Genomic DNA, 15,951 nt, shown 5'->3' on the forward strand with positions numbered 1-15,951 from the left:
AATCATGGGAATATAAGAATATAAAGGAAAAAGGTACAAATAACAGCTTCATAAACTGAAAAATGTACATAAATAAATCATGTATATGTGGGCAGTTTGCTTAGCTGGCAAGAAACAAAATATGGAAAATCTGCTTGTTAAACAATAACTACAGAGTGTGCTTTTATGATGTTTTTCACCGCAGTAATTCATATTAGAGATAGAAGCAGTTGCATGTTAAATAAAATCATTGAGCATTGTTCCCTTCATATTGTAAAGAGCTGACTTATGTTGTTTTTAGATGCCTCCCATTAGAAAGTAAATATTCCTTCAATGCTGTGCATTTCACAAAATTTAATAAAGATGAACTATAAATAAAGTCACTGGGAGATTTCAGACAGTTTTATTAGGAGATTGTTGAAAAGAAAAAGAAAATTAAATACAATAACAGTAAACGTGGTTCTCACATTGAAACCAGGCTCAAAGAACTAGGCTACCATAGAAAAATTTCCAATTCTTGCATTATGATGTAAAAACAGATTTTTGTACAGATTTTGTACAACAAAATTCGTAATAACCTTTTATCATTTTTAGAAAACTTTAAATATATAGATAAAAATAGACAATTTTCATAGGTCCTACATGAAGATGAGTATGTTCTGTTTCAAGGGCTTGCATAGAGCGCAAATGTGGTTATAATATAGAACAACTAGACATTAATAATTTTAGGATTACAAAAGCATGGAAACCATAAAATGGGCACAATTTCACTTGTTTAAACCAAAAAATGAATTTTAAACCAACCTGTATAACTAATAAAGGGTAAAAAACTTAAGTTACAGACTTAAAATAACTTTCTTGACTTGTAATATTTACAACATGTTAGTAAGATTCTCTCTTAGCATATAGCTGATAGCTTTTTTTTTATTCCTTTCTAAAATTTCCTTTTATAGTGAACCAAACACTAAAGCATTCTCAAAGGTCTGGAAAATATGTATTTTAAAACTATTCAACCTACTTAACAGGTGACTCTATGCAAGAAGCAGAGCAATGGCTGATTACTACTTATGGAAGTTGTGGGCTTTTAAAAAAAAGCTTTCAAAAATGTATGATTCAAAAGGTTGCCACAAGTCCCTCTGATTTTAAGTGTTATAATCCTTTAAAGACTGCATACAGGGAAAAGCAAGAGATACATACAACAAGGAATAAAATCTCTTGTGTTCAAATAACAAAAGATGTTTATGGAAGAATTATGCTTAGAAAACCAAGTTTCTAGAAAGCACTTACTAACAGTGTTTTAAATAAAAATATTGCTCCCTTTTAAGCAAGCTAAAAATAGGAACTGCATATATAACCTTTTTATTGTATTAAAAATGGCCTTAGCTGGTTAATAGCGAGCTACACAAAAGAAATATGTTTCAGTATTGCAAGGAAGACCTAAAAACTATAGAAGCTTAGTGCCAGTGTATCTATAATGTTAATTTCTTAACCAAATCATTAATAGCCAATGAGAACTATCTTTAAACATGTTTAAGCTAGTTTCCTTGGCCATTTAAGATTTTGCTATTTATGGTAATAAATAATGTTAGGATCATAAAATTTTAAGATGACAGCAAAATCATAAAATGTCCAGCAACTGTACTGACTCATGATTTCAGTCTTTAAAGGTGTAACTCAAAGTATGTAAAAACAAAGAGAAGGTAACTTCAGCTTGTAGTAAGCACTGTTTGCAGCTTGACTTCCAGTTATCTGCACAAAAGTGAAAACACATATGGTAACTCTCAAGAAGACAGTGAAAATAACACATAGGCACCCTTCCCTCTGACCAGGGGGGGGAAGCACAACACATTTGAACTTTATCACTCAGCGCTACATGGTATTGGACTGATACATCAAGGATCAAGAGTTTGTTAGGTTTTGTCTTTCAGCAACATTAACATAATATGACATTAACATATAAAAATATTTCTGGTGTTTTGATTTACTATTCAGCCACAATCCATTCTCAATAGTGCAGTTTGGGGCACTAACTAGGGTTCAATATACAAATAAAAGTGGCTGACACAGAGTTCTGTTGTCACCAGATGCATAAGATCTCATTCATTAATACTGTGACTCCAGACAAATATTTACATGCCTGCATGCGTTAAAACCAGAAAGGTGTCTTTCTGACCAACAGGGTGACAAAACATATTTTCTAAAATTTTCATTTTCCTAAACTCTAGTATACTACTGCATACATAATACCTTCCTTGTATGTTTTATGTTTATATACTGTACATGTGACCAACAGTTTGAAGAAGAAGCATCCTGATCATTTTAAGTTCTCTATACCACTACCAGTTTGGAATGAAAACATGTTACATTTATATATTTTTTAAGGTAAAAAGACCTTCAGTGAAACCTTTTGGCTTATATCCAATGCTTCTCTTCAGATATGCAAAATGTTATTTCACGGGGTTGTTGTCAATATCCATTTGTTGGTCTTTTGGAAAGTACATGGGACAAAAATCTTCAGGAGAAAAACCACAGTTAGAGAGTTTAAAATAGAATGTAACAATATTATTCTGTGATTTACTGATTTTTTAGGAATCCTCTATGTCCTCTACAAGTTTATTTCCAAGTGTTCTTGCTGGTTTCTGGAGGACATAATTCTGTAAGTCTAGGTGACCAGTGCTACAAGAGTCTTGATGTGCTCAGACACAGAATTTTCAGAAGAGGAAAATGGTTCATTCCATTAAAAAAACAAAGGTAGGTCTTATTCAGACCTACTTTTAAACTGTATACAAGTGTCCAGCAGCAAAGTTGCAGTTATTAACTGTATGAAGTTTGATACTTGTACATTTACAAACATTCTCAGGTCTCTGGTATGAACCACAGATGAAAATCAATAAAGGAAAACCTTTTTTTTGTAGAATACTTAAACTTTTAAAGAGCATTAATACACAAAATTGAGGAAGTTCCCTTAAAAGGACTTTATTTTTTTCCAAATTTTCCAATGACGAACGTCTGACTGTAGAGTTCTTTACTATAACATGGGTTTCTTCAACAGGAAAGATTCAGTACATGACAGTAGTTTTCAAATACAGTCTTCCATCTAAAAATGAACAACAAAAAATAATTATATGACATCTTGGAGACAAATGCGAAAATAAAAACTACACAACCCAATATAAAATTTGTGGGTTTTATTCTATCTTCACTTATCTAGGAAGCAACATTTTTCACATATTCTCAAAGTTCATTTCATAATTACGTTGAGTTTATATGTTTGAAAAGAATACAGCATTTCATAAATTCTCATAAATATATATTTGCTATTTTGATATCAGTACAGAGCACTCAGAAAATATGTAAGAGTATGTGTATGTGTGACTGATATGCAAAGCTAGTTGATTTCTGTTGAATGACTATTACTTCCTCCAAGCTTGCAGAACCAATTTTTTTCTGAATGCACTCAGATATATCTCCATTATGAAAGACTGAGAGGTGTTGTTAAATATACTATGTAATGCAACTCGTGTGCATACTTGTTGCTATTTATATGAAAGTCATCCAGGTTATTTCATCAATGTCAATGAACTATAATCTTTCCACCTTGAAGTGAGATTAATAGAATAATTAAATATTAAGATGCAAATATATTACTCAACTTTTACCAGTTGAGAAATACAGCTATGTGAAAAAGAAAAGTAAATTAGATCTTCAACAAATCTACTAGAATGAAGCATAAATAAGAAATTAAAAATCCAGAGAAAAAACAAAGCAAAACATAAATCTATTACCCTCTCAACTGTCCACTTTATGGTGTGGTTCAAACTTTTGAAATATTTGTATAAAATGTTTAAATTTCACATAATTTAATATCTATAGTAGAAGGTATGCTGCTGGTGCTGCTAAGTCACTTCAGTCGTGTCCGACTCTGTGCAACCCCATGGACGGCAGCCCACCAGGCTCCCCTGTCCCTGGGATTCTCCAGGCAAGAACACTGGAGTGGGTTGCCATTTCTTTCTCCAATGCATGAAAGTGAAAAGTGAAAGTGAAGTCGCTCAGTTGCGTTCAACTCTTAGTGACCCCATGGACTGCAGCCTACCAGGCTCCTCCATCCATGGGGATTTTCCAGGCAAGAGTACTGGAGTGGGGTGCCATTGCCTTTTCCAGTAGAAGGTATATAGAAAAGTAAAGTTTTTAAACATTTGAAAAATGCTTATTGCAGTGCAAGTGTTTGCAAAATGTCTGGTAACTTTAACAATTAATACATAAGGAACTAGAAATAAACTACAGTTATTTAGGAAACACAGTCTAAATATTTGTAGATCTCACCTTCAACATTAAGTTAATTGAGTGCTTATACATAATCTGCAGTAATTAGTAACTTAAAACCGATGTTAAACCATTTTTCTACTTCACAGAAATATTGATGTACCTAAAATTGTATATTCCTACCACATGTTTTAGCTTTGCCTCCAGGATATTTTGAACTCTGGCTTATTGGTATAATCTGAGCACCCAGTGAATGTTCAATAAGTATGGGTTTGAATGAACAAATGAATGAACAAGTCAGATATAATTTTCATGTGGTTTATATATACAAAATAGATAAATAAGCCCAAATAAACCTAATAAACTAATATTATAAAAAATTTAAAAATAAAGCTTCAGTTTTTCATATTCTTAGTATCATGTATCTAAAAATCAGAACTACTAATAGATATTTTTGATAATGATTTTTACTAACTAAAGCAACTAAACGGTTTTAAAATCTAGTAATAGAAATTATAGAAACAACCAAAGAAGTAGAATGCTGCTAAGTCTGCTGCTAAGTCGCTTCAGTCTTGTCCAATTCTGTGCGACCCCATAGACGGCAGCCCACCAGACTTCCCTGTCCCTGGGATTCTCCAGGCAAGAACACTGGAGTGGGTTGCTATTTCCTTCTCCAATGCATGAAAGTGAAAAGTGAAAGTAAATTTGCTCAGTTGTGTCAACTCTGAGCGACCCCATGAACTGCAGCCCACCAGGCTCCTACATCCATGGGGATTTTCCAGGCAAGAGTACTGGAGTGGGGTGCCTTTGCCTTCTCCAAGAAGTAGAATACTGATGCTTTTTACCAAAATTTTCTAATTCTTAGTCTTTATTTAATTTAACCCAACTTTTCTTTCCTTCCAATTTATCTCAATATTTCTATCATTGTATATTCACTTATATTGAAGATTTCATTCTCATTCTTTTTTTTTTTTTTAATAGACAATGATTCCTAAGATTAGAGAGGGGAGGAGAAACATCTGTCTTCAAAATTCAAATTTTATTCAGTGAAGTCATTCAAAATACTTGTGGAAAAGAAATGATTTGCTCAAAATTAACATCTCAAGATTATGAATTCTTAAAAGTCTTTTTCCATCAAAGAAAAAATTAAAGCCTTAAAGATTATTTTCTAATCTTCTGTGATACCTATAGCATATTAGGAGAAGGAATGCAGTAGCAAAGAATGGTTATACAAAAGTCATTCATTAATCATCAATCATTGTATGTTTGCACATTGTTATAAGGAGAAGGAAATGGCAACCCACTCCAATATTCTTGCCTGGAGAATCTCATGGACAGGGGAGCCTGGTGAACTACTGTCCTTGGGATCGCAAAGAGTTGGATACAACTGGGCACACAGCACACATGTTGTTTTAAAAGATCCACTAGCCAGATTCTTCATCCAGGTTCTATACAATTGACATTGACTTTCTTCTCTAATCTTATCTGTCACCCCTCTCCCTCATGCAGTGACCCGGTCGCACACCAAGCTCTGCACTGCTGAGGTCTGTTATTCCTTCTAGAAGCTTCAAAATAAGTACCTCCTCCTTCCCTGCTTGCATTGCTGTCTTACTAAACATCTCTTAATAGAGCTCACCCTAAGAATCAACTTCATAGCACTTTGTCTCACTTTGATGTTATATATGAGAAGTCTCTTACATGGCGAGACCCACAAAAGCAGCAGCCGTAATTCTTTCCCCATCAGTATCAGAAGGAGAATGCTTCAGCATGATGCTTTCTTTAAAGCTTTTAATGCAGTCTTAAATGTTAAACTTTTGGAGAAATTAATTAATTAACATGCTTATGTGCTAAAAATAATTCTTTTAGCATTTAGAGATTTTAAAGTCTATCTGAAACTAAATTTTAAAACAAAAAATATATACATTAAAAATATAACGATAATTTTGTAAGATTTTTATTGCAGCCATATACAAAATATGTTTATAAAAATTATAAACATATTTATGTGCTCAGTATTTAGTCAACTATAACAATTACTTTTAATAAATATGTCTAAAATTTTTGACTCATGTTCATAACAGGTGGAAAGCATCAAGCATTAAAAATGCTGGCTGTAAAATAGATTCCAATAGTTATAGTTAAGGCATTTCCATGGTTAAATAATACTTAGATATCAAGTATTATCTGCCTTAGAATTAACTGGAAATAGAAATTTATCAGGCACAGACCGACTCTAGAAGAGTAACTCTCTCTCCTTTTGTCTACAAAGCCTAACTTTGAAGCAATTCTACTTTATAATTTTGTCATATTTATTAAAACATTTATTTAGTCACTAAGTCTTGTTCATGGACTCCTTGTGACCCCATGGACTGCAGCCTGCTAGGCTCCCCTGTCCATGGGATTTCCCAGGCAAAAATAAGGTAGTGTGTTGCCATTTCCTTCTCCAGGGGAATCTTCCCCACTCAGGGATCAAATTCACACCTCCTGCACTGCAGCAATAATGTTTCCCACTGAGCCACAAGGGAAGCCCTTATTGAAACATACTTATGGATAAATCTGAATCTGTAAGGAAAAAAAAAAGTTTTAAATAATTTTATGTTGTTCCTGAGAAATTATATTGACCTGCTAATCTACAACAAATAATCAAATATGGATGTACCCAGAGAGCTAACAGCAGGCTTCTGAGTTATGGGACTATAGGTCTATCTTAGGCCTCCAATAACAAACCACCTGAGAGCAAGCCTAATGGCAAGAGTGCTAGATAAAATACATGGGCCCATAATTCAAACTGTGCCATGGTTTTATGTTATGTAATAAGTATTCCAATACTCTGTTCTTGCCTGACTCTTCAAACAGTAGGCAAAGTGATGGAGCCCTAGCTGCTGCTAAGTCGCTTCAGTCGTGTCCGACTCTGTGCGACCCCAGAGACGACAGCCCACCAGGCTCCCCCGTTCCTGGGATTCTCCAGGCAAGAACACTGGAGTAGGTTGCCATTTCCTTCTCCAATGCATGAAAGTGAAAAGTGAAAGTGAAGTTGTTCAGTCGTGTCCGACTCCTAGCGACCCCATGGACTGCAGCCTACCAGGCTCCTCCGTCCATGGGATTTTCCAGGCAAGAGTACTGGAATGGGGTGCCATTGCCTTCTCCCCATCATTTCCTATATCATCTTTATTTCTGTATTTCTTGGCCACCAAGAAACATTTTTCCTGATGCTGAGCATGGTTTACGAAGTAATCATTCCCTGATATTTCAACTGGGAAAGAATTGTTTTATGATCAAATCAACTGGAAATAGGAGCTTCCCAGGTGGTGCTAGTGGTAAAGAACTTGCTTGCCAATGCAGGAGACTTAAGAGACGAAGGTTCAATCCCTGAGTCTGGAAGATCCCCTGGAAAAGGGCATGGCAACCCACTCCTGCCTAGAGAATCCCATGGACAGAAGAGCCTGGCAGGCTACAGTCCATAGGTTTGCACAATCAGACAAAACTGAAGCGACTTAGCATGCAAATTGGAAATAAAGGTAATAATAATTATGAACAGCATAGATAATATCTTCTGAGAGTCTATTGTGTTCAGGGCACTTTACAGATTTCAAATCTAAATTTTTCAACAACTCAACAAAAAATGTATTCTTAGTGCCTTTTACAAACAGGCTATTAAAGCCTAAAAAATTTAAGTTATTCTACACATTTTCAAAGAACTAGAAAATAGATATGCAATGAATTGATATTTACTTGAATCCACATCTATTCCATTATGTCACTTCCTCTAAAAAGCAATTGGAAGATTACTGGAGGAAATACACTGACTCTGATGCAGAGGAAGGGACTGAACCTTAGACACCTTGATACCATCCGTCCCCCTGTTTTGTAAATCTGTTCTCAGCATTTTCTCAGAAAACAGAGGCTTCCTTTTAGTATGCAAAGCCTCAAATGAACAACTTGAAATCAGAACTAGAATTCTTCTAGTTTGGTTTCAGAGCAAATATCTTCCTTTGACACAATGATTATTTGCTTTTGTAAGGGAGGCTGATATGACAGAAAAATCATCAAGCTGCACTCTGTGCATGGGAGTACTTAATTAAAAAGTCTCTTCTAATTAAAAGCATGTGGGAGAAGGGATTGAGTGAAACTATTTAAATTACAAATTCCTTTAATAGTTCCAAAGTTCATTGTGATTTGATGCTTACAGCTCTAATTTAGTGAATAAGTATCTAGATCACTGAATAGTTTATTGTAGGTATGAATTTTTGTATGCTGCTTACTGTTATTATGCAGATTTAGATCTACAGATGAGTTAAAGAAAATATTTTAAAACCCTTATGAAAATGAATCTCATGTTTTAATCTAGTTCTGTTTTGTGTTTGTGAATTATATTTACTTTTTAAATTTCATTTTTATTTTATATTAGAGTATTGTTGATTTACAGTACTGTGTTAGTATCAGGTGTACAGCAAAGTGATTCAGTTATACATACACACTGATTTAATATTTTGTACCTATTATTATATGTAGTTATTTATAGCATCTAATACATATAAACAGATATAGAATTTAGCTCATATTCCATATATGAAACTAAAGTATTAAATAGCTTGATCATTTATTTTAAAAAGTTAATGAAGTTTGTTCAACAACAATCACAATATATGATGAGATTTTATTACAAACTGGAACAATTTCAAATTGCTTAGGTGGATTACACCAGAAATCCAATGCTTTCATGGAAACATTAACAAGGGACTGTGTCACTGAAAAGTATTACTCAGTATGCAGATAGGTATATATTCCAGTTTTGAATAGAACTCCCTTGAAAACATACACAAGGATCTCTTGCTTTTTGGTTTTTGCACAAAGAGATTAATAAATTACATTTCTGTTAGGAAGTAGCTTTATTAAAAATAGCATCTATTTGGTCAAAACTTATATCCAGACACCTGTAATTGAATGAAGTTTGCTGCTTTCACAAAAAAGTTGTATGTACCCATATCTTACTACTCCAGAGCTGAGAAAAATAGGACTATAACAGATGGCAAACATATAAGATCATTTATCTAGAACATTTAATATTTACTTAAAGAATATTAGGCTAATATGAAATGTAGTAGCCCTAAACTTTTCTCAGCATAATGTCTTAATTATATAAAGTAAGAGAAACCAAAAGAAGCGATGAAAACAAATGTTAATGATTCATGTGATATTTGATAAGACAACGAAAGGAAGTCAAAATAAAAGCAAGCAAACAGAAACAGATGGGAAGGATCTTTGTCAAGTCATAACCCCTCTTCTAAAACCCCTAAAGGAAGAAGCTAATTAAAGAAAATATTGTTTCTTGCTTTTTTAATATAATTTTATATTTAGAGTAAGAACATTCTGCTACTGCTGAGGCAAAGAAGCAGAGACAGAAAGTCTACATTTAACATGAAAAATATTTTAAGAGAGATTGATGTTCAGCACAAGCTCTTTTACAAGAGGATACTGAGTAAATATCATTTCTTCTCACGAAATGCAGATAATAACTGTATAAGTGATTTCCAGAAGTTATGGTCAAGGTTGTGTTCAAAAACGATGAAAAGACAAAAACTGAAGAAGTTGCAACCAATTTTGAATTTTAGATCTTTCAGGGTGACAGTTGCATAACCTGAGGCCCACAAAGTTGAGTGAAAATGAGAAAGGACTGGACATCAGATCCCTTTTGAATGCTTACTCTATACGCACCTGGTGCCATTCTAGAGAGTGGGCACAGACTATGTGTAAGAAGGCACACCAAGCAGGGTGTCTTATACAGAAGCCAAATATACTAGTACAGGCAGTAGGTAATGGATTACCTAATGGACCAAAATGGCCCAGCTCATTTGAAACCAGAGTAGATCATACCGTGTTTATTACAAAGTTAGTATGAAGTAAAGCTCTTGATTGTGGCTAATACTGTAAACAATTTTGTAAACAAGAACTGCTTTTTATCAATTTTTCAGTTTTCTTCAAAGAAAAAAGTGGATGAGAACATCTTCTAGTTTAAAACATGCTCTGAGAACAGATTATCTAAAGTTACTATACATAGGGTAAAAAGGTATCTACATTTTAAAATAGAAATAATAAAAATAAATCCCTTTCTACACATGAAGAAAGTTTTATTAGACTCTAGGTAATAGAGTCTATTACCTAGACTTCCCAGGTGGCGCTAGTGGTAAAGAACCCACCTGCCAATTAAGGTGACATGAGACACAGGTCTCATCACCGGGTCAGGAAGATCCCCTGGAGGAGGGGGTCTTCCTGAATCCACTCCAATATTCTTGCTTGGACAATCCCATGGACAGAGGATCCTTGGTGGGCTACAGTCCATAAGGTTGCAAAGGGTCAAACACAACTAAAGCAACTTAGCACAAAGATATGCAAGCACACTTACAGGGGGAAAGACTGGAAATTTGCCAGTTTGACAAACTGAAGCAGGTGGAATTAGACTTGAGGTATTGGAGCTAGAAGGAAACATCACTGAGCAGCCTGATCTAATCACACATTCTTTTTAAATAGGAAACTAAACAGACAAACCAGTAATGAGAGATGAGCTTAAAAATGTGGAGAGAAGGCATTTGAAAATGTACAGATGTCTATGGTTAATCTTAGCAAGCTTGGAGTTAGCCCTGGGCAAAATAATTTTTCCAAATGACTAGTCGGTTTAAAGTATCTCAGTTCTTCTAAGAAATTATGTTCTTATTGTAGGTCTCTTAAAGAGTCCCTTTGCTTGAATTTCATCATTGTCAACTATTTACTGCTTGTCTATTCACCAAGAACCAGGCAATCTATGCTTAATATTAAAAAAATTAGCCCTCTATTAAAATGTTTTAGATGTGAATGATCAGCCTATACTCATGGAGATAGGGTTTGGATCCTATACATTGTATTACTAAGACTTAACTGTTGTTACAACACTTGCCCTAGGATCCAAACTCTTGTCCTCTGCCAAGTTATTTTTACTATGCCTATACTTCTATTTGGCTCAGAGGTTAAAGCATCTGCCTGCAAGGCAGGAGACCCAGGTTCAATCCGTAGGTCGGGAAGATTCCCTGGAGAAGGAAATGCCAACACATTCCAGTATTCTTGCCTGGAGAATCCCATGGACGGAGGAGCCTGGTAGGTTACAGTCCACGGGGTCACAGAGTCGGACACGACTGAGTGACTTCACTTTCACTTTCATACTTCTGTTTGCATATCACTTTAGAATACACAACCTGAGTCTAATCATGAGGAAGTATCAAATGCAAAATGAGAAACATTCTCTTAAGACTTTTTTCAAACATGTCAATTTTACAATTTTACAATTTTTTTTTACAATTTTTAAAAGGCCAAGGAAAGGCATACAATCGAAGAAACAAAAGAGAAATTACAACTAAATATAATGTGATCTTAATTTGGATTTAGGAATGCTGTAAGTGCTATAAAGGACATGATTGGGTCAAATGACAAGATTAGAGTGTCAGTATCAGTTTAAATAAAAGTACTGTGTCAATTAAATAGGTTATTGGGCTGATAAATACACTGTATTTATGTATAAGAGAAAAATCCTTATTTTTATAAGTACTCCCTAGAATGTATATGGGTAAATATAACAGGTAAAGTACCATGATTTATACATTTTACTTTCAAATGCTTCAGAAAATATTATGCAGATAGGGAAAATTATAAAGGATATAGAAGAAAAACATTAATAATAGGTGAAGATTTGCAAAGTGCATATGCAAGTTGCAAAAATTTTTAGCTTTTCTGTAAGTATAGTTTTTTTTTTCAAATATATATTAAAACTAAATAGGTTTCTTAAGAGGAAATGAATAAAATATAAAATAGGTTGCCTAAGTGAAATGAAATTTTAATAGTCACCAATATCAGATATTTATTTATAACTAGTTGAAGATTTATCCTCTCCACTAGCCATGTGCACAGTTGTTACACTGATTCTATGAGCTGTATTCTCACAGTAAATATGCTTTCTGCTTAATAGCAAGGTTTTAAGAAGTTCTATTCACATATCAGATAGTAAGGTGATGCTGGGTGATTTTCTTAATAGAGTTCTCCAGAAAAACCAGGTTCAGATTCGTGAAACTTATTGGACTGAGGGTGAGAATATAGGCTGGATTCTGGTCTATTGGTCCATTATGTTTGAAAGGTGAATTTACAATTGCAAAGTTTATGAAGTCTACTTAATTGTCTTACTCCTTAGTTGGTGAGGGCTGTGTAGGCTAATGTGCACTTGGTATAAAGAAATTACTGTCCTGTTTAACTATTTGAAACACAGGTTATCTTTTAAAAGTTTATCAAAAACAAAAGCAAAGCATAACACAGATCTCCTTAAACTTGTAGTTTCTGTAAATAAAGGAAAATTGCTGCTAGGTCTACTTTGGTAAAGAATTTGTGCATGTGTGTTCTAATTAAGCATTCATTAGTAGCAAGTGCGAATCCATCAGAGTGGTTAATGTACCAGCAAGTGATAATGGGGTGTTTTGCACTTAGGTTACCTTGTCCTGATTGTAAGGTGAGACCTCCCAACTTCAGCAAAGTGAAGCACAGTGAAGTATCTTATTACTTTCTCCATGCTTTTATTCATTTCTGGGAGAAAGAAAACTAAGACACACGGATGGAAGGAAATCATCTGAGGGAATAGCTGAACCTTAGTGATGATGGACTATGCTTAATAAAAATAGAAACATAAAAAAGTGATGCCTTATTTGAAAAAAGTAAGATATTGCTAAAAAAGGGAGAAAGGATCTTTCAAATCAAGAATTTGATCCTTTAAAACTGCAAGAGACAGGGAAAGTTTGCAGTGAATAAACTGAGGTTTCAGAATAAATACATTTGTTTTCTTTAGCAAACAGCCAAAAGTGGCAATTAGAAGGACAGTTCTTGTCAGAGTCTAGTTATTTTATTTTAAGCTTGGCCGGGGAAAAATCATCCTTCTTTTAAAAGTTTAGCATTTTTATGCTTATTTTTGAAAGCATGACTAATTCAGTAATTTTAGTAAAATTATATTTGTTTGGGGAAGTAAGTGTGAATGAACAAAGTTCTAAATATCCAGAGCTTGATTTAACATTTAAACAATGCTAAACCAAAATGCCATTCTAGTGTTAACATTGACAAATGTCAAACTTCAGTGAAAGGTTGCAAATGTTTATAATAAGTATGGTAATTGTTTTAACTGAAAAAATGGCACTTTCATAGGGAATAACTTTTTTCTACATCTCATCCAATAGAATCATCAAGTATTTAGATCATACATGGGTGAGAACACTAACATGCTGTACAGTAACTATTAAATAAGATAGTTCTCTGTGCACTAATTCTAAAATTAACATAAGGGATCAATTTAGATATGCAGTGTTATAGTACAGAGAAAGATTAGCAAACAGGCAAGAAAGTGTGCTGATAGAATTGTCATATCTAAAGAAAGAATATGAGAATCAGTTGAGTGTTTGTCAAACAGAGTTGTTCAGCCAAGTTTTAATAAATGTCCATTAAAACATGAACTGCCATAAGATTACCACCAAGGACTGCTGTGGACATCTGGTCTACCTTTACATACATTCCTGAATACATGAACTATTTTAATTATATAATATTCAGTGGGCTGATCCCATTCTTACCAGGTACCTTGGCAATTTTATTTACTATATAATCCTTATGGTAGGAATCCTCTAAAATGGCTACCACTGCTCCTTGCCTCCTGGCAGTCCCACCCTTGTGAGATATTTCTCCCCTTTAAGTGTGGACTTTATCTAAAGACTTACTTCTAATGAAGAGAATATGGCAAATGTGATGGAAAGTCACTTCCAAGATGAGGCTGTAAAAACTGTGACTTTCATCTTGCTGGAAGATACTCTTTCTCTGGATCTTTTCACTTGCTTGATCAGATGAAGTAGGTTGACATGTACTGAGTTGCCTCATGGGAGGTCCATCTAACAAGGACCTGATCATGGCCTCTGGCCAATAGCCAACAAGGACCTGAAGCCCTTAGTAAAACAATCTTGAGAAAATGAGGTGTGCCAACAGCTATATGACTGAGTTTGGAAGTGGAGCTTGCTTCAGGTGAGTCTAGAGATGACTGAAGCCCTTTCCAAAAGTTTTTGCAACCTGGGAGAGACCCAAAAGCATAGGACCCAACTAAGCTCCTTCTAGATTTCTCTAGAAATCTAGAGATTTCTAAATTTCTAAATTCTAAATTTCTCTAGAAAAGGTGAGATAATATATGATGTGAGCCATGAAGTTTTAAAGTAATTTGTTGTGTCACAATATATAATAAACACTCCAATACTTTGGCCATGTGATGTGCAATGAGTCAACTCATTGGAAAAGACCAAGATTATGGGAAAGAAAGCATAAGTGATGGCATCCAGTCACATCACTTCGTGGCAAATAGATGGGGAAATAATGGAAAAAGTGAGACATTATTGTTTTGGGCTTAAAAATTACTGCAGATGGCGATCACAGCCACGAAATTAAAAGACATTTGCTCCTTGGAAGAAAAGCTATGACAAACCTAGACAGCATACTAAAAAGCAGAGACGTTACTTTGCCAACATAGGTCCATCTAGTCAAAGCTATGGCTTTTCCAGTACCCACGTATGAATGTGAGAGTTGGACTATAAAGAAAGCTGAGGGCCAAAGAATTGATGCTTTTGAACTGTGGTGTTGGAGAAGACTCTTGAGAGTCCCCTGGACTGCAAGGAGATCAAACCAGTCAATCCTAAAGGAAATAAGTCAGAATATTCATTGGGAGGACTGATACTGAAGCTGAAACTTCAATACTTTGGCCACCTGATGTGAAGAACTGACTCACTGGAAAAGACCCTAATGCTGGGAAAGATTGAAGGCAGGAGGAGACCAGGATGACAGAGGATGAGGTGGTTGGATGGCATCACTGACTCAGTGGACATGAGTTTGAATAAGCTCCAGGAGTTAGTGATGGACAGGGAAGCCTGGCATGCTGCAGTCCATGGAGTCCCAATGAGTTGGATCTGACTGAGCAACTGAACTGAATGAAAAAGATTGAAGGCAAAAGGAGAAGCGGGTGGCAGAGGATGAGATGGTTAGACAGTGTCACTTTCTCAATGGACATGAGTTTGAGCAACTCTGGTAGATTATGGAGGACAGGGGAGCCCAGTGTGCTGCAGTCCACAGGGTTTCAAAAAGTCAGACACGACTTAGAGAGTGAACAACTTCTTTTATAGTCAAGGTGTGCTGGTCGTTGTCACAGGTAAATATGTCAGTTCTAATGACTTACAATTCTTTAGTATATCTTAGTTTGGTTTCTTTTAGAACACAGAAAGAATTGATAACCCCACTCTGGGTCATGTGGAACTCACAAAGCCAAATGCTGCCTTATGAGTGCTCCTGCAAAGCATGCCTGCATTTCACAGAATCAGCAAAACCCAACTGTATATTTCGCAGTATGATATTTCTTGTCTTATTACATCAAAATGATTTTTTTAAAAAAACCCTCTCCAGCCTGCTACTAATTACATAAGCTACTCTAAATCACAGAATATTTATTTTCACAATTTTAAAAGGTTTGTTTTGTAAATTCCATATATATGCATTATTATATTGTATTGGTGTTTCGCTAACAATAACCCTGTGTACGAGACAGCAAAAGAGACACTGATATATAGAACAGTCTTATGGACTCTGTTGCAGAGGGAGAGGGTGGGAAGATTTGGGAGAATG

The 15,951-nt window shown here is 34.9% G+C and overlaps 1 protein-coding gene across 4 annotated transcripts in view; it reads right to left on the minus strand.

The window, feature by feature from the left end:
• Positions 1 to 366: 366 nt before the first annotated feature.
• DACH1 (dachshund family transcription factor 1) overlaps positions 367 to 15,951 on the minus strand; it is a 478,746-nt gene continuing 463,161 nt past the window's right edge. For all 4 annotated transcript variants that reach the window (XM_086328516.1, XM_086328514.1, XM_086328518.1 and 1 more), the window contains one exon: positions 367 to 3,076. In XM_086328516.1, the coding sequence (XP_086184642.1) occupies positions 3,039 to 3,076 (38 nt within the window). In that variant the 3' untranslated portion in view covers positions 367 to 3,038. The remainder of the gene's footprint in view (positions 3,077 to 15,951) is intronic.

The sequence above is a fragment of the Bos grunniens genome, chromosome 12 (genome assembly GCF_055505025.1).
Source record: "Bos grunniens cultivar Pamir isolate PY7600 chromosome 12, Bosgru_T2T1.0, whole genome shotgun sequence".
Lineage (NCBI taxonomy): Eukaryota > Metazoa > Chordata > Mammalia > Artiodactyla > Bovidae > Bos > Bos grunniens.